The following is a 26,014-nucleotide window of genomic DNA, read 5'->3' on the forward strand; positions in this document are numbered from 1 at the left end:
GCACTCTGGCTGTTAGACCTAGGCACGCAGAGCTTTTAACCAGGCATAGCTCCAAGAGCTGTAAAGGAGGAAAGACCTGGGTTTGACAGCTGAGTATGTATCTGGATGGAGAGCAAGAAACTAAACAGCCGTTGGGGCCTCTCAGCTGAACAAAGCTCACGTTCGAAGTAAGCTTTCCAGGTTGAAGGACTGATGCTGGATTAATGTTGTCTCGGCAGCTGCTCCCCTTGGGGATCAGCTAGCTTAATATGGTCTCACCTGCTAGTGGTCCAGAAGCCCGTGTGCTTGCCCCTACCCAGCTCCAGGAGGTGCRGAGCCATACAGCCAATACTGACTGGGCAGAACTGCTCGGGAACAAGTGATGCCCCCACGAGGAGCTCCCTGGGGAGACGACACCAGCCTGTGGCCGATAACGTGAGACCTTGAGGTCCATTTTGTAGGAGGGAACTTGACGTTTCAGATGGTTCAGAGCACCCGTGTTTGGAGTAGAGACACCACGTACAAAATACCGGAGACTGGAGTTAGGTTCATGCCGCTGCAGGAAGCAGTGCAGAGCTGCAAGAGCGTGAAATCCTCATTTGTGTGGAGGGCAACTTGCTGACTTGCTGTTTTTCTGGTCAGTAGAAGGTTTTTGGTCTCTATGTATTATCTGCTAGGATAAACAGTGTATTGTTAGATAGTGTCTTTCCTTCCAACATGCTCTTTATCAGAAAATCTCTGCTCCATCGTTTTCTACAATGGTGCAGCAGTAACCTATGTGGATAGAAACATAAAACAACATAAAACCTGAAGTGTGTGAGGGCTTTACTATAGCTTTTATAATATTTAAAGCCTGAATGCAGATGGGTAGATTTAATAGCCTTTCTAAAGAAGCTTYTTGCCCAAAAAAGAGCTCCTACAACRTGCAGGGCAGCCACGGACCTAGACAGCCATAAATGGGAATGGACACATTTTAAATTAAAACATAAAAAGGAAATAAAAAGRTAATAAAGTAAATGAAATTGTTAATTACTTTCAGTTGGAATCGTCTCATAAGGAAATAAAACAACTGAGAACTTTTTGCAGACTTACTCTAACTTCACTGGCAGCATGTTTGTTTTCAAAAATARTATAAATATTGAGCATCTGAGTAAGGTGCGTTGTTCGAGGGGACATGGCCATTCATCAGCTCAGAGGTGAGGTTCCTGTCCTTTTACTTTCCTTTTCAGTTGTAGCTTCAGAATAAAGTTGATCAAAGTCTGAAAAATATTCCTACTATTTCTAATTGACAACTGATGATCTTTATTACTATTTTTCATCGGTATTGAGGACTGTAAGGCCTCTGCCTGCCCAAAATCCCCCTCCATGAAGAATCTGGCATGTCTAAGACGACATATGGGTTGAGGGAGGAAGGTGGTAAGACACAGAGCAACAAGGGAAGGCTGTGGGCAAGGCAAGAGCTCTTGGTAACCGGTTTAGTATGTTTAAAATCAATACAAAAAGGCTGCAGCAATTCTCCGTGGAATCCTTCCAAGAACTGTGTTCTGTTGGTAACATTTCAAAAACAGTCTTTCCCTATTTCTTTCAGATAAAGTAAAGGAGCCCAGTGTGGTAGCTGGAGAAAGCGGGGATGACAAATTCCTCTTCCAACTCTGTATCGGGGCGTGTGAGCCGGCTCAGATTGCAACTTCTGCCTCGGTTTGCTCCTCTGTTATTGCATTTCTCGTAGAATATCTTAAGCCAGCACTGAGCAGTTTCAGGAGACTTTGTTATGGACTAGCAAGACTTTGCTGCATCRTTAGCCAAGGGCAAGCAATAGGCGGGTCTGTTTGTGAGTGAGTAACTTTTCCCTCGTAATTTTGCAGATATCTCGAATGGAATATGTGCATTCAAAGAACCTCATCTACCGAGATGTCAAGCCAGAGAACTTCCTTATTGGCCGGCAAGGCAATAAAAAAGAGCACGTCATTCACATCATAGACTTTGGATTGGCGAAGGAGTACATTGATCCTGAAACCAAAAAACACATACCTTACAGGGAACACAAGAGCTTAACTGGAACAGCAAGATACATGTCCATCAACACTCATCTCGGCAAAGGTCTGTTTGGTTGATGCAAGCTTGCTGTGCTCTGTACTGCAGAGCTCTGGCTKTAGCTCGGCTTATAGCTGTCTAGTGCTCTTCAAGCTACTTGTAAAGTGTTCAGTGTGGTGGTGGCCATCCACAGTTGTGAGGCTTTTTCTTTTCTTTCGTTTTGGAGGAGTGGTTGAGACAGCGGAACTGTTGGAAGTAGAAGCCTCATAACTGTAGTTTTCATTAGGAACTAAACAACTACTGGCAACCCTGTATTGATAAAAGGGCAAGTAGGTGAGCAGTAATTGCTATACTAAATGGTAACCAAGTAGATTTTTATAGCACAGCTCTGTGCACCGGTACCTTCCAGTTTCGAGTGTTACAGCTGAATGTTCCCTGACCTGCTAATTGGTAGGAGAAAGTGATGAATGATTTTCTTTAATGATTTAACTAATTTAAAACCCCTGTCCTCCATCTTCTCCCCTCATTCTTTCATGCTAGAAAATTACATTTCTGTGGCTAAAAGACAAAAAAAACTTATTGAACGTCTATATTCACTTAAAGTCAGATCAGTAGTAACATAAGGCATATTCTTTGTGTGGCCTCCCCAACTGTAAGACCAAGGGTGCTGCTGGCTTTCASGTCTCTTAGAAGGCTCTCTCTTTGGGGAGTAAGAAGGGATGGACCCAAAGTATATTTTTGGAAAACCTTATGAAGAGTCAGGAGGGAGTGAARGAAAGGAAAAGCTGCAGTGGGAACAGGTCTTTAAAAAAGCTTGGAAAGTGCTGGTGACGTGCAAGGTGGGAATATCCAACGGGCACTGCACTGCCACCACCTACTGGTGAGTAACCTTTACATTCCCCACTGAAGAGCCACAGACATGACTATGTTGGCATGTTTCCTTCACCTGGGATGTCAAACCTTATTTCAGCAGGTGGGAAGATGAAGATTATCCCCTTCTTCAAACTACACTGTGGGCATTCTTTAGAGCCCTTTTCCCCGCAGGCTTTGTAGCTCTTGGGACTTGCTTAGGAGAAGAGCTTGTTTTGGGTGAGCGCTGTGTCCGGTATGGAGAACTGTGGTCCCTGGTGTAGTGAGGATATGGGAACAAGGTGCATTTGAGAAGGGAAGGTTGGATCCTGCCCTGAGGTCTTTCATGGTGCTSGTGCTTTGCTGATGGGACCAGTCCAGGTGTAGTAGACCCCTTGGCTATAGAAAGGCAGGTGTCTKGCAAAGACTGTTCTTCCTGTATCTCTGTCACTGGCTTTCTGCTAGCGGACTAATCCGTCCTCCTCACTTCAGGACTGAAAAAGATAAAGGAGTTTGATGATAATTTTTCTGAAGGACAAGTGCTCTCAACTCTCTTCCTGYGAAGTTTATCTACATCATTGCACTGAATTACCAAGTTCGTCCTCTTTTTTACAGCTGTATCACTGCAACATGCAGGAGCTGTCATCTTAATTCCCTTCTGTTGAGTGTTCCCTACCTCCAGACTGTTTTGAGAGTTACATTTGTTGCTAATTTTGAAGGAGAGTCATGCTGTGCAGAAACACTGCCTTTTTCTCCTCTTGCAAATTACGCAGCATCAGGGACAGCTCTCGCCCAGTTTGTTTTGGCATGTGGGCTGCGCGACTAGATTTGCTCCGTACTGCAGGTTCTGAACACGTTACCTGCCTGCAGGTGGAGATTTGGACGAGAGAAATAGTGCCAAATCGGTCTCCAAGCTCTTTTAACCCAAGTCTGTTCCTTCCTGGGAAAAGGGTTCTCTAAACGTTTTTCTGAAATGTGAGAGGAAGCTGGAGATAGTAAAATACTGCTTCTGGGGACCCTGTGCTGTTAAGGAACTGTTAAGACTGCTCATGCAGTGGTCATTCAGCAAGCAGTGGTTTCACCTTACTGCCAGGGCAGCCTGCTTTGAGTACGAATGGAAATGCATGATGCACCCTGGCACAGCAGCAAATCTGTGTTGTGCCCCAGATTCATTGTCCCCTCTTGCATGGTCCCTCAGGTTTTTTGATAGTGTGGACTACATTTTGGTAGATTATTTTAAGGATACTTTTCCGTTGGCTTGAGACTAGGCCCCTTTTTATTTTCCTCATTTATAATCATAACATCTGCCTGGCAACAGCAGCAAGTGTTTTACAAGGAAAAGCAGTGCTAAAAGGATCTATTTTTAATCTGTTCCRCTGTGGTGAGCTACAGAAGCAACTGGAAAAGGGTTGGCATGACGCAACATGGTAGTTCCCAGCAGCTGGCTGCAAGTGTGGCTCCTGCCCGTCCCTATGTATTTCAGAGGAAATAACATAATCCAGCCCAACATCACCGTTGCACCGTTGGTACTGGCAGTCCTGAGAACAACTGGGGAAGTACTCCATTCCTGTGCTATTAGTTCTTCCATTTCTTATAATGTCTACCTAATGCTGGGCAGTACCTCCTGAGTCTGCTTATAGTTCCTGTATTGCCACATGTCTTCTAGCTGATCTTTTATTTATGCATTTTATGTTTGTAGTAGCCAGTTTTAGGTATTTTTGCACAAGGTCTGAGCTACGGCCAGCAAAAGAACTTTCCTGTAATAATGACAGAATCACAGAGTGGTTGAGGTTGGAAGGGACCTCTGGAAATCATCTAGTCCAATCCCTCTGCTCAAGCAGGATCACCTAGAGCATGTTAGACAGGATCACATCCAGACAGGTTTTGAGTATCTCCAGAGGAGGAGACTCCACAACCTCTCTGGGCAATAATTTTATCTTGGAAATAAGTCTGGCTACCGCTCAGATCTATTTCTGCTACAGCAGCAATAATTTGTGACCTCTTATGTTTTAGAGCAAAGTCGTCGAGACGATTTGGAGGCCCTTGGCCATATGTTTATGTATTTCCTCCGAGGAAGCCTGCCCTGGCAAGGATTGAAGGTAGGTATGAGTTTTAGATTTTGCCCTCTGAAACTTTTCATTGTTAGTCTCTGTCCAAGTATGAATCTGGTGAGGGAAAGTTTACACTATCCAAACAGAAGGTGTTCTCTCCTTTGTTTCCTTAAGCCTAACAACAAGAGTTAGCTTTGCCTACAGAAAGATTTTAGGTAGAAGTATGTTACCTGTCACTTCAAGTAACTGTTGGCTTAGCTAAATCGATATAGCTGGAAAGAGGACCCAGTTCCAGGATACTGCAGAGCCAGATGGACGACTGGGGCAACTAGGATTGCAACGTGAGCACCGTTGAGCTGTCAGAGCAGTTTATCTGCGATGTGAACCTGCCCTGAGCCGGAGCGCGACTGGAACGCAACGGTTGTATATGAAAGTCCAGTTACGGCACACAATTCCCCAGCTGCATCTGTGAGCGTGTTTATAATGGGAGCAGTTTGATGTTTTAGATGTGCAGATGGACTTTAGCTTGCAAAAATGTTTTGCTGGCGGAAGTATTAAGCTTGGCTTCCCTCCAGACGCCCTGGACACTCAGTGCTTAATTCTGGGTTATGAGTTTATGAAATGTCACACACAATGGGGAGGACTGTGAGCAATTGAGTTCCAGCAAGTGAAGCTAACAACCATCAGCTGAATTAACTAGTAGTGAGTTGTGTGCTGCCTCTGAGCCTGCTGGAAATTGCATCTACGCTTCTTCAGTTTCCTGATGGTTAAGCTACTGTGTTTACCTTTGGAATTGCGGTGAGCAAAGAGACTGAATATGATCAGGTTAGGAGGAGGTTTCCAGTGAAGACAATAACTCTTGTTAGACCTGTTGGGACTCTTGGAAAAAGCAGACTAGGTTTGGGACAGGCAGGCTCTTCAGCAGAGTACTGCTATGGTCAGTAACAGCGGTTTACATGATGTAACTTGTTAATCTGCTTTGTCACAGCTATCCAGAGTTAGCCTCCCCCTTAAATATGCCAGAAATGTTGGTGACAATTCATAAAAGTATAGAACGGCTGTTTTCAAGCATGAAAATAATTCTGAAAGAAATTAGAATCTCTCCTGCTTTAAGTTTACATCCTACAGTAATGGCTTGAGTGAGTGTGTTATTCTGTTATGTATTCTCATTCTGCTTTAGCTGAATTCTTCTGTTTTAAATTAATGCTGTAAAATATTCTTTAAAAAATTCCAGGTTTCAGCGAACCTCTACAAAATTTCCTCAAATCAGTGGTAAACTTAGTAAGAATTAGTTGGCTGCCCCTTGAAGACCTGCATTTCTTTACCTCCAGAACAAACACGATCTCTTCAGCTTGATCTAGAGTGTGGTATCTTCACTCTTCCAGGCTTCTTCTGCTTCCACTCTTGGTCTATACTATCAGTGCTAAAGTCTTGAGAAAACATAATACCTATGCTGCTTGCAGGTCTAACTGGAATAATCTGAAACAGAGGCAATAAAATCCTGTTCTTGGGGTACTGATTGGAGAGGAGGGATTTCAGGAGGGATTTAAGTTGGAAATCTGTAACTGAAAATTACAGATATTTCTCAATGGCCAACTGTTTAATCAGTGTTGTCTAGGTGGTAGACACTTTGGGAGTGAAAGGAGAGGTTCATTTTGCAGTAGCATAGGATTCAGGAGAAGCATGACTCTGATGTAGACTGGTTGCTCGACTATGTGGGGGGTGTTCTATTACACGCAGTAGAGCAAAAACTCCAAATGCCCATACTGGAGTCACAGTTTATCTAACTTTTACAGTTGCTTACAAAAGTGCGGTGGTTGGCCAATGACTCTAATCTTAGGACTGTTCTGTTCTGGTGTCAGAATACTGATGTGCAGTCATAATAAATGCAGCTTCATTTTCTTGCCCCATGAAAGCTTCCTGTACACTCTTCATGACTGTAGTGGTAAGATAGCCATGTAAAACACTAACATTTATACTTCCTTTCAAATATTAAAGATGTTTTGATTGCATTGCTGGATATTCTTTGCATAGCATGTAAAATATGTAGTGAGAATTCCAACAGACTAATGCAGTATTCCTAGTAATATAGTCTAGGATGCAGTATAGTTACAAATAACATCATTTGATACCACCCAAAATCAGTATTTAATACCTTTTTTTTTCCTTCTCACACAGCATGCCATTTATCTCATGGTTGAACTTTTTCTCCACAGTTGTGTTTTGTCTTTGTTCCCTACAGGCTGACACCTTAAAAGAGAGGTATCAGAAGATCGGGGACACAAAGAGAAACACTCCGGTTGAAGTTCTCTGTGAGAACTTTCCAGGTAAGTCCTGATGGGATCATTGCAGTCCAGTGTAACTGTTGGAGACTAAATATACGCTGTTAAGTATGATTGTTCTGAGCTCATCTGGCAGAACATATTTGGATGATATATATCTGTTACGTTGTTCCTGTAGCTGGCAAACATCTGGAGCTGCCACTATGTATTAGCGGGACCCAAGAGCCTGTGACCATAGCTTAGGATAAGCATAACTCTTCACACTGAGGAGGATGAATATTGCTCAAGTGCCTCATGCTCCCACTTTTCTTCTTGACTTCCTTCCAAAAGACTGCCTCGTTGTTTTTTCGCCTCTCAAGTGACTGTACTAGATCTACTGAGTTCATTCTTTTCCAACTGGAATGTTTCACAGATGTTAAAATTTTAGGTGGCCAGCTTATAAGATGTGATGATGTGTCTGTCACTGAATGCTGCCTTCTGAGAACAATTTTAAGGAGTGCGTTATTAAAGATGGGCTTATAGCTGAACCTGACACCTTTTCTGCAGTTAAACGAAAGTCTACCTAGGACTAGGAGAGCAGAGCACAAAGTTAATGCCCTCCCCAGGTACTGTGTGACCTTCATGGAGAGGATCTTAGTGTTCTGTTTAGAAAGTGGGCATCCTTACATCAGGTAGAGCATCCAGGTTCCCATGGTCACAGAATTAAGTCAACACAAGTAAGGTTGGAGCAACAACAGGTCTATTGTCCATATTGTCCCATAACAGCCCTGCTCTTCTAGGAACCGTTCTGTCTGTTGGCTCATTCCCAGCTTGAGGAGCAGCAGGCCTGAAAGTGGATGTTATTCACTCAAGGCACACTAATTCCCCAAAAGTATTCGCATCCAAAATCCACTTAGTTTGAAGCAGAATAGGACAGCTGTCCTGTCGTTGAATGGCTCTTCTCATCCTTTGCTCTCTTTCACATTTCTTCCTTTCCCTGCTACTCCTTCCTCAGAGCTCTGTCACCTGTGCAGGCCTGGGCTAGAGGGAAATGGAGAAGTTGTTTCTGTTCCTTGCTGACCTGAAACCCATTGGTCCTCCACCTTTCGGAGATAAGAGCAGGAAAGGGGTATTACTTTTCCTCTTTTCCCTTTTTCTTTTTCTCTTTTTTTTCCTTCCTCAGTGCAACATGCAAACTATGAGCCATTGGAAAGGTCCARTATCACTAAGCAGTGTTGTCCTTACTTTTGTCAGTTAAAGGCAAAAATCACACTGATGTATTATTATTACTGCTGTATACAGACTCGCACCTCCTACTGAGCTCAAATATAACATAAGTCCTGCCTTGGCGTAGATACGAGCCAAGGGAGAGCTGGAAAGGGGCAGGACATGAGCTTGTTCTCAGTTCATTAGCTTAACAGTGAACACTGTTAGATGTGCAGGAGGCACGTTCATGTCTGAGCTTCATCTTCAAAGCCTTGCTTTGAGCAAACAGCTGAAGTAGTGACACTGGGCAGGCTCAGAGATTATTCTGAATTTGGATTTTGTTGCGTTGCTTTAGTTCAACTTTCAGGCAGAGCTTATGTTATGTTATGTTTGCATAACATAAGCKAACATGTTTGCTTCCTGGCAGGAGGTGTTCTCATGCAGTGCTGTGTGCAGCCAGACCCTAGCTGCCACAGGAGTTCTGGGGTGTCATGGCCTGCACACCAAGAACCTCTCCTGCTTTCCTTCTCCGCCTGGCTGTAGAGCTGTAGGGTTGTGTTTGTCCACAAAATTCAGATGAAATCACTGTGGCTCTTGGAAGTATCTGTGAGAGCAGACACATGCTTCAGCATCCTGCTGGCAGGTTCTGTTGGCATTTATTATACAATGTATTTCAGTGTTTGTGTTTATGCAAGTGTGTATAATAYAACTGGCCTTCAAATTCGGGTTCGAGGTGGAGCAGCAGCACTCTGGAGCAGACATGAAACTTCCCGCTTTGTTTGAGAAGTGTTTGAGTTGATCAGTGTTGTGTGCCATTATTAAAACCAGTGCATTTTAAAGAAAAGYCATAGGCAGCACTGGCAGCCCAGACAGTTCTCTGTGTGATGCTCARTGATACAGCACAGGCCTTGTTTTATAGCAGCTTAGAAAATTCAGAGTAAAAGCACACTATTCTTAGATTTTGAGCAGGTCAGAAGGGCTCTAGAGAGCTCAGTGAGATTCATGTAGCAATAAAGGACTGTCAGGTAGGTCGCTTAGAAGGGTAAAGACTTGTTGGACATTCTCAGCTTGCATAAATCTGCATGGCTCAGCGGAAGCTAGTGGAGCCTGGACAATTCACATCACGGGGGGACCTGGCCCCCAGTCCAACTCCAGGTGCTAGAGAGCGAGTCTTGCCTGTTGATGTGGGGAGGCCTATTTGGAGTTGTTTGAAAAGCTAAATGTTTCCAATGTGAAGCTAAATTTTTCCAGCGTGTCACTTGTGCCTTACACTGAACTGATGCTGCTTCTTTTTTCCCTTTTTTCCGGCAGAGGAGATGGCCACGTACCTCCGTTATGTTCGGCGATTAGACTTCTTTGAGAGACCAGACTACGATTACTTGCGAACCATCTTCACAGAGCTGTTTGAGAAGAAAGGCTACACTTTTGACTATGCCTACGACTGGGTTGGCAGGCCAATTGTAAGTTGGTCTTGTGAAAACGCAGTGCCTTGCCTTCCACGTCCTGCTTCCCAGCCATCTGGCTCTTTGTTTGCTCCTAACAGTGCCAAGAAGCTCAGAGTCCGATCGTGTTATCTAGCTAACGTGAACTCTTCATTAGCGAGATGTACTGATGTTGTGTTCAAGGGGTTCTCATGGTGCCTTGATGTTTCCCTAAGTGGCAGAAGGCCCTTCCCCCCTTTTTGAGCTTGCTCTGGTGGGTCACTCAGACCTTATTTTGCCACCTGTGACAGTGAACATGATGAGATTTAACTTTCTCTCATCTAGCATAGGATTTGAGACTTTCATAATCAATATCTAAAGACATCATTTTGCAACAGGGGAGTGTACTTGCTACCTCCATACTGAATGRCAGAGGATCCTACAATGGTCAAGTTCTCATACAGGAGTACAGAAGATCTTAACAAGGCTCTGAAGGGTGCTCAGCAAACAGTAACAGCAAACTCGTTCTGAGCTCTAATGATCCTGGTGTTTACCCTACTCCAGAGGCCCTGCCAGCTATAAATAAAGTGTGTGGCAAGGAAATCTGGGAGTATCCAAGCTCCATTTAGCAGTTCCTTGAGACCAGATGAAACATGCAATCTTGATGCATTGTTTCTGTTGTCAAAAGCCGTTTATATTCAAGAAGACCTTGGCCAAGAGAGCTGTCATGGGGAAATCTGACAGAAATGTCTAAAGCTCTTCTGCTAGCTGCCTGTGTGATTTGTGTCCGTGGTGCCCAGCATGTCACTTGTGTTTTGTGTCATTCTGATGATAGCCTTCATGCTAGTAGCCCATCACTACACACCAGCAATGGCAAAGGAATCTGTAAATAATTGTCACTGGTGCCAGACCAAATGTCTTCAACGCTAAACTTGGTACAGTTACCGGTGATTTAGTATTCAAGCTATATATAGCATTACCAATGTTTACTTTGCCCAATTTGCAAATCATGTTTTTTCTCCTCATTCTTGTTTAATTACAAAGGCAATTGATAAAAAGCCTGTTGTAAGACAAGCTTGCGATTGCTGACAGCTGCTGTGGTTGCTATGGAGATTTTGATGTTGTGAGCAGAGATTATGACTTAGGTGAGAATATAGCAGATGAAGCTTCAATTTTAGCACATCCTGTTTCTATGCAAGTGTAGTTTTTAAAAGTAGGAAGACAATAAGAGGAGGAAAAGAAATCTGTGTATTTGCAGTTGTACTCATCTTATTTGAGACACACTAAAGTGTGATCTGTCAACAATACCGAATACTTAACTGTATTCTTTTAAATTCAGCTTTCTACAAGATGTTAGGTGCTGGTGTCTGGCAACCCATCAGATCACGAGGCTTTTATAGCACTTGCTCTAATTATCCTAGGTTGCTCTCAGTACCTTTGAGCAGTGTTTTGGTTGTGTTCCTGTATTTTTTTTGCACAGTGTGAACTAACCTGGCAAGTTATGCTTACACATGCATGTGTTGAGAGAGTGGCGTCTCAGACACTGGCTTCAATGTAACAAACACCTTGTTTTCCAGCCTACTCCAGTGGGATCTGTTCACATAGACTCTGGGACATCTGCAGTAACAAGAGACAGCCACATACATAGGGATCGGCCGTCGCAGCAGGCCCACCGCAATCAGGTGTGTTGCTCCCCATTGCTTTGGCACTATTGCATCGTTCAGTGCTTCTCTCAATTCCTCTCTGTCTGGAGAACTAGAAACCCTGTGCTGAAGGCCATGCCGTAGAGACAGCTGGGGCTGATTCTTGCCTTGTTCGTGGCAAGCATGTTTCCTGTTTAGTTTAGGAAGGTTATGACTTGAGGGGAATTTTGTTGAAACAACGAGTTGCTGAAATACTGTATCTGCCAGTGGAATTCCTCAGGGTCATGAACCAAACGGAGCAGGTCATACTTTTGTAGTTGGTAGGTGAACTATTTAACTTAACTATCCAGCCTAGCCACACTATATAACCTACCTGGCCAACAACCTTTCTGGCTGCTTTTACTCCTAGCACAGGGGCTGTGGAGTAGACCAACAGTTCTGGCGGCGGCAGCCTGCTCTCGGCTGCCACCTTCCATGGACCACACAGCTATAATAAGGAGGTGCCTGTCCTTTGTACTCAGTGTATCCAGCACAGGGTGTCAGGTTCACTTTGCGAGTGTCTGCTGTGAGCAAATCGCGCAGCATAAAACTTTGCTAGTGTAAGGTCCTTTGGGGAGGCTGGGCATCATGGTCTGGACGAACTGCCAGTTTCTGAATTTCCCCGTTTTTTCCTGTCTAGTTGTAATATTTTGCTGGTGTTCAGAGTTTGGATTTTCTGTATTAACAGAACTGATCAGAAGTTCAGTAGATCTCCAACTGCTGGCTCCTAGTTAGAGCTGTTGGTGCTCTTACTTCTCAGTGAGTGGTTCTGGGCTCGCTCTGCTCCTCTAACTGCTGTGTGCCATTTTAGTGCCTTGTCTGCTGTCTCTGTTCTCACGCGAGCTTGGTTTTGTGGTTGCAGAATCAAGTGTGAGATGTAATAACCTGTCTGGGCTCAGCTTTGCTTGTTCCATGCAGCTGGGCTCGGAGTGGTAGAGCAGCTAATATAGACTAGGATACATGTAAAGCCATCAGCTACAATCAGAGTGAATATCCCTCACTAGATGTGTTGCTTGTAGGAAGCCGGATTGTTTGAAGCTTGTGTGCAGTACTGTATTTATGCATGCTTATTAGTGTGGACTGGTATGTGAGCACTATTAAAATAATCTGCTTTAATATATTGCCTGATTAATTCATTAACCCCCTTTTTGGGTAGCAGTTTCTGGTTGTCTGCTCCTGACAACAGACCTTAATGCTATGTACATACGAGGCATCTTGTTTCCTTTAACTGACAGTGATGCCTGGCTTCATTTTCAAGCATGTTAGTACCCAAGTTACAGTACATAGCAGAAAAAAATGTTATCCAGCCAGCTTCAGTCCTTGTTCTTCTGAGCCGCTCAGATAATCTTGATGTTGTTATTGCATGGCAGCTTTTGTAATTTTTTTCACCTAAACATTGTTTAGGATGCTGAATTATTTAGTATTCCCAATATGCACTGAAAATCAGTTTCTTCTTGCAAAAGCATAAATAATTCTCTTCCAAGGATTGTTCCTTTTAAATGTTGTGCAAACCATTTCTATGCAGAAAAATATTTTGAAAATTTGAAAAAATAAACTTCTAGGGCAGTGGATGGAGATACGGGTTTGGGTCAAGTGACCACCTTGATCTCCAAAGTTAATTGTTTTATTTCTGTTCCCTAGTATAATAATTGCACACTCTCTTTTATAATATTTGGCTTCCCAGTAAAGACACTGACACAAGAGTGATCTACTTTTTGTAGCCTTTTCCTTTAGTAAATGAAGATACTTACTATCTAGCAAAGATCGGTGAGCCTGACCYTCTCTCTCTTTAGATGCTAGTCTTGGCCTGCCATGTGGTACCTAGTAGGAAGGTGATGAGAGTTAACAGGAACTCGATGTTCTCAAATTCACAGGCATCACTCGCTCACTGTCGTTGTTTGGGTTGCTCTTCAAGCTGCTCAGCTCAAACGTGCTTCTAAAAGTTTGTCGTGTACTTGGGCGTAGAGCCGAAAGACAAAGATCTGATTCTTGTGGCTTATAAAGCCTTTCCCAGAAACAGCTTCGAGGCTCCTAGGCTGAAGCATGCTTCTCCTAATGTTGGTGCAGCATGGTACTACTTCATCACCTGGGGTGGCCGAGCACCCGATGGACAGTGTACGGAACAGCATTCAAGATCTGTCTTCTACTAGCTTTTATAATCTGCATGTAAATTCTCCAGCTGTTCATAATTTTGTGACTTGAAGCAATTTAAATGTTATCTAGGGGAAATTCTTCTCCAGGAATTCCCCTGAATGTTATGAAGTAGAAAAAATACAAGCAGGCTGACAGGAAGAACATGAGGAAGTTTAAATAGGACGAAGCCTGGACAAGACCACCTCTAGGAAGGTATTACCCATGTATTGCATTTGTTGGTTGCTTGGAAGGGAGGACTTCACCATGGATCACTCCGGGAGGGAGTCAAGGGTCACTTACAGAAGGAATGCTATTGAATGCTTTATAAATGTGAGCAGACTTCTTTTTTATTCTGCTTCCTTTTGCAAATGCTCCTATTCCAGTTCTGTGACAATTTACTAGTTAGACAACTTTATCCAAAGATTTCCAGAGTCTTCTCTCGTGTATAGCCACTCTCTGTCTTTGACGTGCAGTTTGGGCTGTGACACTGAGCACAGGAGCTTCTCTCTTGGCCTGGCCCRGGCTTGGGCTCATCCTCCATGGCTGCAGGGAGTAACACAGAGCAGTGCAGTGGAAAGGCAGGACCTGGGCTCCTCTCTTTGATTAGCTAATTCCACCTTACTGCTGATAACTTGATGTTTACTTGCTCGAGCCTTTTGTTTCCTGCTGTCTGGCAGGATTAAAGCTTGTTTTGTGCTGGCCAGTTCCATGATTGGTGTCTCTGTTCAGCATCCCTCCTGTCAGGTGTGTGCGCTATGGCAATTCTGCTTCCCTGCCCTCTCTTCTTTCAAATTTGTGCTTCAGCTTTGAAACATTTGCTTAAATTCTTTTACACGGTGCCATATAGCACATTTATATGTGGGAGACAGCTTTTGTACGCTGACATGTCACAAATGAGCGTGTCCCACCAGTTGCTTTAGGCTTTGCTACATCCTCTCCTGTTAGCCTAACACAGACCTACCTGTTTGTCCATGCTTCCCGTTCTTAGGAAGCAGGTGTGTTCCTTCGACTTACCAGTTATGTTTAGCTGCACCGAGATACTTATTGGTCTTAGGAAGGTGAATGCTGCTTGGGTTATMTCCTTGATGCTGGGTGACCTACAAGAAGTTTAACAAGTGCAAGGTGAAGTTTCTGGTAAAACGGATCAAGTGTGCGTAATTCTTCCCATGGAGAGAGGATGCAGGAGAATGAATGAGTAGGGATGTACAGATGAATGTCAGGGACGACCTGCATGGTSATATGAGGCATAGCGGAATCTCTACAGCCAGCCAACAGGCCAGGGAGCAGCATCCCTGCTGRGACTGATCGGGACCTTCTGTATGGCTCACTGTGACTAGTAACTCCAAACCTGAAATCAGTTCAAAGGAAAGATAAATCTCTTAGTCTTAAAACATCAGAGAGTTCAGTCTCTTGGGTTTAGACCTACCAATACATATTCCAGGTGAGTTCTGCCAGCTATTTGTTGAATTAAGAATTGCTGGTTTTATGCAGTGAAAGAGGCATTGAGGTGTAACGTGACTCTGTGATCTATAAAAAGCTCCATCTTGGTCCTCCATGAAGCAGGAAGCATTGCATGTGAAAAACCTACTCTTTATTGTGGGGATTGACATATCTGAGACCACAAGAGAAGGTTTCTCAGACTGTCCAAGATTCAAAAGTCAGGTCAACAGCCTCCTGGCTTCAGATACATACTTGGATGGGTACCTTCTGTTCCAGCAGAGACTGTGCAAGCTCAAAAGGTTAACCTGGGTCACATCCTCCTCCCGCTGAAAAAAATGTGAGTGGAAACCATGCGATTTGGTTGAGTGAGCTGAGATGCATAGATCTCATGGTCAAATGGCCAAAAGTAAATGCAGTTCTTTGTCAAGGGCAAGAGCTGATGACTGCTCAGTGGCTGCTTTTGGTGGTCATGCTCCCGCGCTTCTTTACTTGGGTATCCTTCAATGTATTGCAAAACCTTTGAGGCATTTTGATTACTGGGGGCTCAAATACCAGAGTATTCTCTCCGCTATTCRGTTCTTAAAGACGCTTTGCTGAGAAGCAAAATTCATTTCTAAAAGAGAGTTCAGCAGAAGTGTGTTTCCTTGTATTTTATAGCTAGTTCRTATCTCAGAAAAAAGTACATTAGCTTTGGGCAGAAAGAACATAAATTTTGGCAAAAAGCTGGGAAGTGTGACAAGTTGTTAGATGTAGTTTGTATCTGCTTTCCTAAAATCTGTTTCAGGGTCTTTGCTTCCTAGCTGAATGAATTACTCCATGAAAAGCGCAAAAGGAACATTTTGTACAGATAAATTCAGGGATTTTTTCCCCATGTGTAGCGTACTTGTTTTGCATTCAATGTATTGTTCTAATAATTGCATTGCATAAATTTTGCATCTATTTTGGATGAAGAAGAAACTATTACAGCAAGTTCATCTACTGTGTTTTTTTGCAGCAAAACAAAACCAGGGRAAAAAAAAAACAAAACAACCCTCACTCCAGTCAAGTAGGTGTGGTAGAGGTTTCCTTCTGCACTGTACAGATGAATGTGGGTTTTGGTGAAATAAAATGTGGCTTTGTTTTATGTTGCAAATTTAAGCTGAAAATACCTATCTTGGGGAAGTCAAATTGTGTATCCAGTCCTGCTGCCGTGTCAAGAGCTCTGATTTGTGACCTGACAGATCTGGTTAAACATGTTAGTATGTTTGTTTCTCTGCTCAAAAATGTGGAAATGAAGCCATGTAGTGAAATAACTTCCTGAATAGATGAGTTTTCTCTCCATTTGTCAGATAGAGGAGAAGAAATCTACTCCTGCAGCGATTGCTGCAGACCCACTAAAGTGAAGTACGAGGTRCACTTGGTAAAGCAAAATTTTACCCTAGCTAAATGTTTAAATGCCTTGCTTTTTGCAAAAAAACTAACTCACTAACAAACATGCTTTGCTTTCTTCACCTGACTCACCTTGTGTCCTCTTTTCTCTTTCTCCCATACTTCTGAATTTGTGAGCAGGCACCATCAGATCGCCGAGGAGAGTGGGAGATCCAGCCAAACCGGCAGACGAATACCTCGTACTTGACATCTCACTTGGCTGCAGATCGGCATGGAGGATCAGTACAGGTACCTTTTGCCTCTGACTTGTACAGCTTTCATGTAAGAATCTGTTTAAAATCCCCAGAGGTCTCCTTGAATTGTAGTTGCAACGTTAGTGATTGGAAAGGCAGTTTCATGGGCTAGTTTGGCCCTATCCTGTAGCTAATGCTCAAACCACAGTTTTGTGGAACCCAAGCTGTGACTGGTAACGTAGTTGCTGTTACCTCTTCAGCAAAGCTTTTCCTATGAGAGCTATTTTGATCTCAGATTTGTTTGGCTGTCAAATCGAACAAGGAAAGTAGTGTGTATCGGCCCATCTGCTCTATAAAGCACCCCACCCCACCCCCAGGGATGCTCTTGAGTAGTAAGAGGCAACTGAGATGGGGCCTGTTGCATGCAAGACCCAGAAAGATTAGAGAAATAGTTCGGCTGTTYCAGTTCAGGCTTGACAGGTGAGTTGCTGGTTGAGTGCCTCCTGCCTAATGGAAATGTAGGGGTGTCAAACTGGAGAAGGACACAGTGCATGGCTGGTGCAAATAGCCTATACAGCAGCTCCCCTCTCAGGATGGAGGGGAGAGGTGCTGAAGCATTGCTGCAGCACAGTGTCACAGCACATTCTCTTGCACCCTAGCGCATTTGTATTTCAGTTTTGCATCTAGTGGCAGTGTGAACCACACCAGCACAAGTGTAGGGGCATGGTAGTTTGCAAGCTAGATATCACCAGTGAGTGCTAGATGATTGCATCTAGAAGGTGAAGCAGAGGATGAGCAACAGTGACAGCATTAAAGGTGCCAGTACAAATAAGTTCTGAAATTCCTGAAGAGACTGCTTTTATTTATGAAAACATACCTGTCTCCGGCTGTCATTCAGCCTCGCTAAAGGAGTTTCTTGCACTACTGCCAGAGTAAGATGGCTTGAAATACCAGAGGGAAGGTGCAAGAGTTATTCAAGCAGATGAGAGCTGCCTAACATTGCTGGCAAGGTGAGCTTTTTGGTCTGCCAAAGAGTTTGCCTGTGAGAGCTGGCTCTAGAGTCAGACACAATCCTAGCATGACTTTGAAAACTGGCTCCAATGAAATGGGAACTAATACCTGGAGTGGGACAAAGCTGAACAGAGAAGACAGGCAGTCTTGTTTTGTGGAGCTCTCCAGAGCAGTATACGCACCTTTCGCTGTAGTCTAGTTTATTGTGCATTCATTGTAAGTGGCAACAGCTTGAGGAAAAAGTGCTACCTGAATATGTCTTAAGAGACTACTACACTAGCATGAAACCAAATGCCTGGAAAAAGCTGAATACTGTCTTGTATATACGTCCTCGTTTGAAGCCTTTTCTGCAGGAGTCTAATTCCAAGCAGGATGTGACAGAGGAGAGGTATTTTGAGTAAGAGCCATGCTGCTAAAGGTTCCCTTTCCTGGCTGGAAACACTCTGCTCTGTTGTGCCGTTTACCCTGGAAGTGCCCCTCTTGCCAGCAGGCTGTGTGTGTGCACGTGTAGAGGAGCTGCCCCGAGAGCTGAACCTTTCCAACATTGAAGATTTGGGGTGAAATGCATAGGTGAAATGCAGCTTAGTTTGAAGGTTTGCATTATTCTTCATAATGGGTTGGCTTTAATGATTTTTTGGGTTTCATTAGCCAGGTTACTTTTTTTTCATTTAAAAATAATTTTCTAACTGGCTGAGAAATTGAAAGATAAGGAAGAACTGATGTATATATAGTTCTGATCTCAGACAAGAGCAGACAGTAAAGTAGAGAATTCAGCTTTCAGTAGCTTCAGAATGAGTGGTTTCGCTGGTGGTGTTTTACATAAGGGGAATAGTTTAATCAGGCAAAGTGAGCACAGGCCATGTCTGCACACAAACAGCGCTGTGCCAGAATAGCTACAGCAATAAGGCAATCCTAGTCTGAATTTGATTGTGAGGGTTGCCTTTCTGAGCAGTTTCTAAGCAGGTATATGCTACTATAAGCATTAAAATTCTGCTTATCTGCAGCCAGGAACAGCAGATATTCTGCTGTGCGTGGCTTCTCTGACTGCAGCATGAGGGACGCTTAAACGGTTTCTCAGCAGATGTCCCACCTTTGGGAAGTCAGTAGTTTTACGTGGCTGTTTCCTTTAAGGCGACTGTTGAATTGCCATATCAGAATAAAGTAGCAGAATGAAAGAAAAGAAAAAAGAGAAGAGAAGAGAAGAGAAGAGAAGAGAAGAGAAGAGAAGAGAAGAGAAGAGAAGAGAAGAGAAGAGAAGAGAAGAGAATCTTCAGTTGTTTCTTATTAAATTTCATTTTACAAAAGGCTTTGAAAGTGTGGGAAGATCACAGGGAATAGCACAATTAACTGCTAGTGTTCAGCAAAGCTGTGTGGGAAGTGTGGGAGTCCTGAGAGCCTGCGTAGACCTACAGTGCAATGAGTTTGGCGGGGTGGGGGGGTCAAGAGGACCCAAGGGGTAATCACTAGAGAGGAAAGCTCCGAAGAAYGTCTGAGTTTATTTCTGACCTATCTTGGCAGAAACTGGGCATGGGACACGTTCTGGCTTCATTTCCGCAGAAACAGCAATTGTTGGTAGAACTTAAAATTTCAAAGCAGACATGTATAGAGGCACTTAATAGTGAGGAGAATTCTTATAGATCTGCTGCTTCTCTGGCTTCCTTCCCTTCATCTCTGGTGGTTAGGTCGTGCTGAGCCACCAGGAAATACCTGGTAGCACCTCGACTCCTGAAATGTGCACGGACCATAGGGCTTCCCAGAYTCAGTTGTCAGAGTTACAACCTCAGCTGCTAACTCTCCTGAAGACTGGAACTCCAGGATGTGAGGTACCTCCTTTTACCTTGTAGAAAGGCAAAGAGGTGGAGTGTGAGTGGAACCACACATCATTACAGCTCCGGATTCAGGAGCAACGGCAGGTGTTTACAGCAATATGCAGAAGCCTGTCCTACCYTCCAGATGGAGTGTGGAAGGTCTGGCTGAACTTTGGTCTGATACTGGCTGGATGTTGGTCACTGTTGCAGTCCCACTTGCAGCAGAGWGATTGTGAATTACCTAGAACATTACGTGCTCTCCTGGCTAATGTATCCCTGGCTCCTGGCAGCTGAGGGTAACTATATGAAAACATTCAAGTAAGCCACATTATAAACTGTGARGCAAAAGGAGATTAGAGACCATATAAATACCTTCAAGCAAAGAAGTAATTCCAGGAACTGGCTGAGTAAGGAACAAGGTGTTGAGGCTTCTGGAATGAGTTCTTCCCCCACTAGTGGCAGCAACAGGGCCAAGTCCCTCACWGGCTATGGCCCATGTCCTAGAGATTTCTTGGTGCCTCTATAAGTAGGTGTTCACTTGACCTTCCCAAGAAGTGTTCCTGCTCTCTACAGCCAGTGCTTTGCTAGATGCTTCAGCTGTTAAAACGTGGGTCCTAGAAGCTAGTATCTGTAGAAGGACTGCTCTAAAGGTGTCAGGAGAAAACAGTGTAATACAGTTTGTGTATATATAAGGCTGTCGATTAGTCTTCACACTAATTTTTCCTCTTAAGATCGCACYGAAAGAAAAGCACACTGTGGGGTAGTCTCCTAAACACATTGTGAAGACCTGTGTTGGGTACAGCACCAGAGTAAAATAGGGAGCACAAAGTCCCTCACCTGCTGTTCTGCTTAGGGCAAAGCAGACTAGTCTATTCAACTGACTGCTGGAAACAAGCTTAGGGTTTAAACGCATCCAAGGAATCCCACAGCTTGCTAAGAAGGAGTAGAGAGATGGGAGCAGACAGAAGTTGCTCCACAGACTTCCCATGGCTACAATATCCCTCATCCAGACAGCTGGAGACGTATCACATGCAACTGTGCTCTGGTGGGGGCTTCATTAACAGGGCATTCATTTGTGTTTCAGGTGGTCAGTTCGACCAACGGGGAGCTGAATGTTGATGACCCAACGGGGGCGCACTCCAACGCACCAATAACAGCGCAGGCAGAAGTGGAAGTGGTGGAGGAAGCTAAGTACGTTTGCTTTACACATAGGCTTTCCACTGGTGTGGTGATTAATCCTCCTCCTTTGAAATGAGTGGGGATATTTACCCATGGTGAAGTACTTGATGCTTGTATCCCATGACCTTTTCCTGCATATTGCTGCTTTTGTGCATGGTGCCTTCAGCGCTGCTGCTGCTTTTTACACTTGTCATGGCCAAAGAACGTAACTCTTAATCAGAGCATGTATTGCAAAATAGGTGGTAGCACAAATACCAAAATAATGTGGACTGATTTCAGGAATCCYGGTGAGCATCCCCTGTTCCAAAAGGAGAACGCACTGTACTCTCGTGCTGAGAGTGTAGGAGTAGCTTGAGCACAGCTCAGTGAAGGAATTGTTGGTCTGAAAGTTAACACTTTATTTCTGGTTGGGAGAAGTGGAGACTTGATATCCAGAATGGACCTAAAGTAATTTGTGCAGGAACATACAGTTTTCTGTGTGAATTCTCTTGGTCCAGCTCAAGGAAGCTGAATGAGGGAGAAACCAGAAATAACCTTCCTGTTTGTGGTGAACACTATGCTCACTTTGGGCTGACCTCAGTGTAGCAGTACCTATCCTCTGTAGCTTGTAGTGAAGAGTGAGAACTGATGTACAAAATTGCTACCTTGACCATGTCGACCTTCTTTGCGCAAGCACTGCATCTGGCACCATCATGTCACCTTTCGCATGATCCTCAAAATGGGACCTTCTTGCTGCCTCTGAACTATACTTGGACCCTAACAGGGCACAGTGTTAATACTGACTTCCCCATATGAGGGGAAAATAGGCCCAAGGGCTGCCTTTAGACTGGGTGGTGCCAGGACATTGTCCCACTGTCTGGCTATAATTTGACTTGATGGCATTGGGGTTGCTTGTTCCACATGGCTTGTCCTTAGCCTTTATGGGCACTTGTGTTAGGAATGACTTGTGGGAGCGTAAAAAGGAAAAACGGCAGGCGTGTTAAAGTGTGTGTTGATGGAAACAGTCCCTAGCTGTGTATCAGGCTGGAGCCAGTGCTGGTCTCCCATCTTATTACTGCAGTCCTGAAGGTACATGTCTTTCACCGTCTATTCCTCTGTCCCTTGGGAAGCACTTCTGCTTGATCTCATTTGCTGGTAGCTGGCCAGGGTTTGATCCTTGCAGTGACTTCTCACAGCAATAAATATGTGTTCTCCTTCCAGCCTGAAGAGTGAGCTTTGGTTTTGCTACAGGCTTCTCCTAAAGTACAGGAGAGATGAGGAGGTCTTGAAGTGCAGGTTGCAGAGTGGGCAATATTCCTTTTAAATATGGGTAGTGTGGCTTGCAGAGGCCACAGGTTTGGTGTTGCAGGCTCTGTTGTGGTCTGAATGACTGAAGCGGGGCTTACTGGGCAAGTGGCTTGGAGTTGCTCCTGGAACGGTTGGGGCAAATCACCATCCTTAACAGTTCTTGATATGGCAACCGCATGCAAGGAAGAGTCCGCTTTTAAGATGGGATCACCTTTGTTCTGTTTCTGTAGCGCCTAGTTCAGCGAGGCCTGGGTCCAGACCCCAGGCACGTGCACAGGAAAATGTCAAGACAGATGAAAAGGAGCATGGGTTGTGCTGCCCAAGCCATCTCCAGGGATATGTGGAATTGTTCCGTCCCTTTCCTGACCCTGTTTGGGTGGTTCAGATTTGGTTTTGAAGGATAAAACAGTTTATTATGAAGTTAAGCACAGGCTGCTTTGCACTGGCAGGGGCTGTCGTCATTCCCGAGTGTAGTCCGCTTCGTTCCTCTTGCCACATGGGGGACTGCCTTCACCTTTCTTTGCATCTGGGATTATAAAACCCCTCAGTTAGGTGAGGAGGGCAAAGAATATCTGGACTTGAGTAACTGCTCTGCAGTAAGATGGGCCAGAAAGAGCTCGAACTAGCTGGAGTTCATGGCTCATGGTTTGAGACGAGATGCAATACTGAAGAGGTCTTGCCCTGGCACTCCTGGCAGGCAGAGATGTGCAAATGCTTCCGCTTTGGTGTGTGCTGGAGATGATCCCAGCAGCCGGGGGGATACGTAGATCTGTAATCTGACCCTTTTGCCTCTGGAGCTGCAGGAGATAGAGCAATATCCTCTTCTGATGGCCTGGAGCCCCTTTCTGTTCCCAGCCCTAGAAAAGTACCTCATGGGGCCTGTGCCCTTGTGGAGATTGTGGGACATTTGTCTGAGGCCTGAAGCCCCTGGAAAACATGGCAATTCTCAGCAGCAACGTAGCAGGGGCAGAGGTGGTGTGAGTGCTGGAGGTGGGTGGGTGGCCAGGCATGGTGTGTGTCTGCCAGTCTGCACTGCATGTTTGCATGGCTGCAGTGACATGCTTTCATCCCACCTCTGTGAACTAATTGCTCTTTCTTCCTTTCTGTGTTTTTTCTCTACACTCTCTGTAGCTGCCTGAAAATGCTCAACTTGTGGTGAGTCCCTCTCTCCAGTCCACATGCAAGGGGGAGCGGACCAGACTAGACTGGGGTTGGCAAAATCAAACCAACCAAACCATAAAAAGGCACAAACGCAAAAAGCCAACCCAGGGCTGTTCTGATTTTTGACCAGGCTGAGATCCACACACAATATCGGGGAGGGTGTGGGCTATGTCTGAGAGGCCACATTAGGCCAAGTAATTAGGCTGATCTTTGAGCTGATCTATGCAAAAGACGGATTTTCTATTTGGCTTGCAATCTCCCCCAAACTGTTACGTCCGTGAGCAGATGATGTCTAATGGAGTTGGGCAGAGTTGGGACCAGGCTTGCCGAGCATCTTGCAGGAATTCCTCGCACAGATGTTTATGAAGGGAAGAGCCTGCACTCCGACGTGGCTATTGAGAGGAGGAGGGCAATCACTTCCTAGAAGGCTTTCCAATGAAGAGGCACAGGCCAGGCCTTATGTKATTAGAGAGTACAAGGAAGTGGTTGTAGACCTTGTTAGTGATAGATCCCCAGCCAAAGCCACTGCTTGGAGTGAGCGTAGTGGGAGATGGCCACTTTCCAGATGATAGATTGAAGAACCTGCAGCTGCCAGCTGAGAGTACAGGCGAACTGGCTTCACTGTAAGAGCCTGTCCAGCCCTGTTGGTTGCAGAAGGGCAGGGAGATTGGGATTAGCATTATTCCAAGTCCAGCTCAGGTATATGTAGAATTTACCATGCTTTCTAAGTCACAGCTGTACTCCCAGGCTCGAGGAGCCCTGTTCAGGCATTCTCTCCCTGCCTTGCCCCTTCTGCAGCTGGAGAAGCAACTTGCCCAACGCTGCAGAGTAGACTGAGGGCCAAGATGAGACTTAAGTGAGGAGTCTGTAGGTCCAGGTGGCATTCTGGGGTGCTGATGAGTAGGAATTGCTGCAGGGCGAGCTGAAACATAGGCAGCTTGGATTTGCTCAAAAGCCCCATGTGTGCTGAGGAATGTCTTTGTTCGATGACAGACCGAGCCTTCTCTGCCCCTCTCTCCGTAGGCATTGCCTCCTCCTCTGGCATCTCTGGCTTCTCTGTATGTCGTAGTCTGGAGCTGTTCTCTTSGGCATTGTCTGCATGCACAGAGATCACGTTCTGTAATTGTCAGCCTGCCTTATTCTTTTATTTTGGTGTTCTGCCTCTGCCTGTCTGAACTGCCAGGACTTCCTTTCCTGAACCCTTCCCTGGACCTCTGAGTAACAGTGTAAATAGATAGATAGTCACAAGGAAGACCAGCCAAAAGTCAGTCAGTTCCCTCCTTAGAGTGCCCAGGAAAAGGGGTGCTGCTCAGCCCTGTTCTTTCCTTATCAGATGCATGTAAGATCATAACTCATGCACTTTCTGTCATCAATCCCCATAATTATTGCCTCCTATTTGTTAGTACCGAAGTCATGAAGGCAGGTGGCTGCTGTGGGAAAGGAATTCTGTGATAGGTTAAAACCAGAGAGGGTGGCAGATGGCCTGAAGTGCGAGACTAGTCCTGGAGCCGGGGGATGAGACAGGGCCTGTAGTCGCTGGCCTGTAATGCACAGAAACCTGTGTTACGTGACAGTAAAGCTTCTAGACTGTGTGCTGCGAATGTCAAACTAGGTAGCAATGATGGAGTCATCACAGCTGACAGGTTGCCCTAGGCCCATGCTCCTGTTAGGGCAAGCGGTTTTGTATTTTTCTTAGCTTGTCTCCAAACTGGGCCTCTTAGGAGTGCCTAGAAGGAACCTAAAGGCAAATCACGGACATTAAACTTCCCCTGGGTTTTAGTCCTTGCAGGACAGAGGAACATGTGATGGGAGGTCATCTTCCTGTTGCCTTGGCTCTTTCTCTGTGTGTTCTAGGGCATTTCAGTCTCCCCAGCAAATGATTTGTGCTGACATGCTTTGTTCCTATGGTGTTGTTGATCACCCATCACTTTTACACCCCATAGTCAGGCTTGGGCTTTGGGAACAAGCACCTTCCGGGATGCAAGTGAGAATGAGAACTCTGTTCCTCTAGCTCTGAGGACAGGAGTTTTGTGCCAATGTTTCAGAGTGTATCCAGCTGAAAATTATTTTCAAAAAATAACTTGGAGATGTTGTTACAGTAGTTTTGAACACTTTTGGTCTGGCTATTGGTAAAAGATGCTTGTTGGGAAAAAAAAAAAAAAAAAAAAGGACTTTGGATAGTCACGTCTGCTCTTGTGACTTAGCTACTCGTCCCTTCCACCAGCCTGAAAAAAATGCTCTTTCAGCATCACCCAGGCTTCTTTGGAGACAGCTCTAATGGCAGAATGAGAAAGACATGTAGCTCAGGAGCAGAATTTGCAAAGAACAAAGATATTTCCTCTGTGCAGAGGATTCCTGACTGTAGGAGACTGAGGACAGAAATATAGATATGCCCTAAAGGCCAAATAATTTTGTAGGAAGCCAACAGGAATAGAAAGCTTGGACAGTTGCTTTCAGTATAAACCACAAGTGAAGCCACCACTGTTGAAGGTTCAGCTGTGATGTTTTTCTCACCACCTCAATCTCCACTATCCATCCTTTTGCGTCCCTAATTCCGGAATTATGCGCATCTTCCCTGATGGGAAGAAGCAGGAGTTACGCCTACCTGCACTGAATGATTTATCAAAGGTTATTGTGAAAGGTTCAGTAAAGAAACCTGGTCCCTGATCCAAGAACTCTTCAAAATATGCCTGACTGACTCTTAAGTGAACAGTGTTCACTTAAGTATGTGCCTCATAGCTGGGAAGGGTAGGCAAGGCTTGCTGTCCTAATGCTCCTCAGGGCTTGCTCCGGGTCTTTGGACAGAGGGAGCGAAGTATCTGGATCGCTGTTTTACTGCTTTCCCAGGCAGCTCCTGGTGTTCCTGTTCCAGTTCAGCATCCAGAGGAAGAAAGCCTGGCTCCTGGCACTC

At 44.8% G+C, this 26,014-nt stretch overlaps 1 protein-coding gene across 4 annotated transcripts in view; it reads left to right on the forward strand.

The window, feature by feature from the left end:
* CSNK1G1 (casein kinase 1 gamma 1) overlaps positions 1-26,014 on the forward strand; it is a 126,594-nt gene that overhangs the window by 96,853 nt on the left and 3,727 nt on the right. For all 4 annotated transcript variants that reach the window (XM_085300703.1, XM_085300704.1, XM_085300702.1 and 1 more), the window contains 7 exons: positions 1,845-2,079; positions 4,876-4,961; positions 7,156-7,240; positions 9,692-9,840; positions 11,379-11,483; positions 16,605-16,712; positions 20,561-20,667. In XM_085300703.1, the coding sequence (XP_085156829.1) occupies positions 1,845-2,079; positions 4,876-4,961; positions 7,156-7,240; positions 9,692-9,840; positions 11,379-11,483; positions 16,605-16,712; positions 20,561-20,667 (875 nt within the window). The remainder of the gene's footprint in view (positions 1-1,844; positions 2,080-4,875; positions 4,962-7,155; positions 7,241-9,691; positions 9,841-11,378; positions 11,484-16,604; positions 16,713-20,560; positions 20,668-26,014) is intronic.

The sequence above is a fragment of the Rhea americana genome, unplaced genomic scaffold (genome assembly GCF_003343005.1).
Source record: "Rhea americana isolate MKP2758 unplaced genomic scaffold, rheAme1 scaffold_168, whole genome shotgun sequence".
Taxonomy (NCBI): Eukaryota; Metazoa; Chordata; class Aves; order Rheiformes; family Rheidae; genus Rhea; species Rhea americana.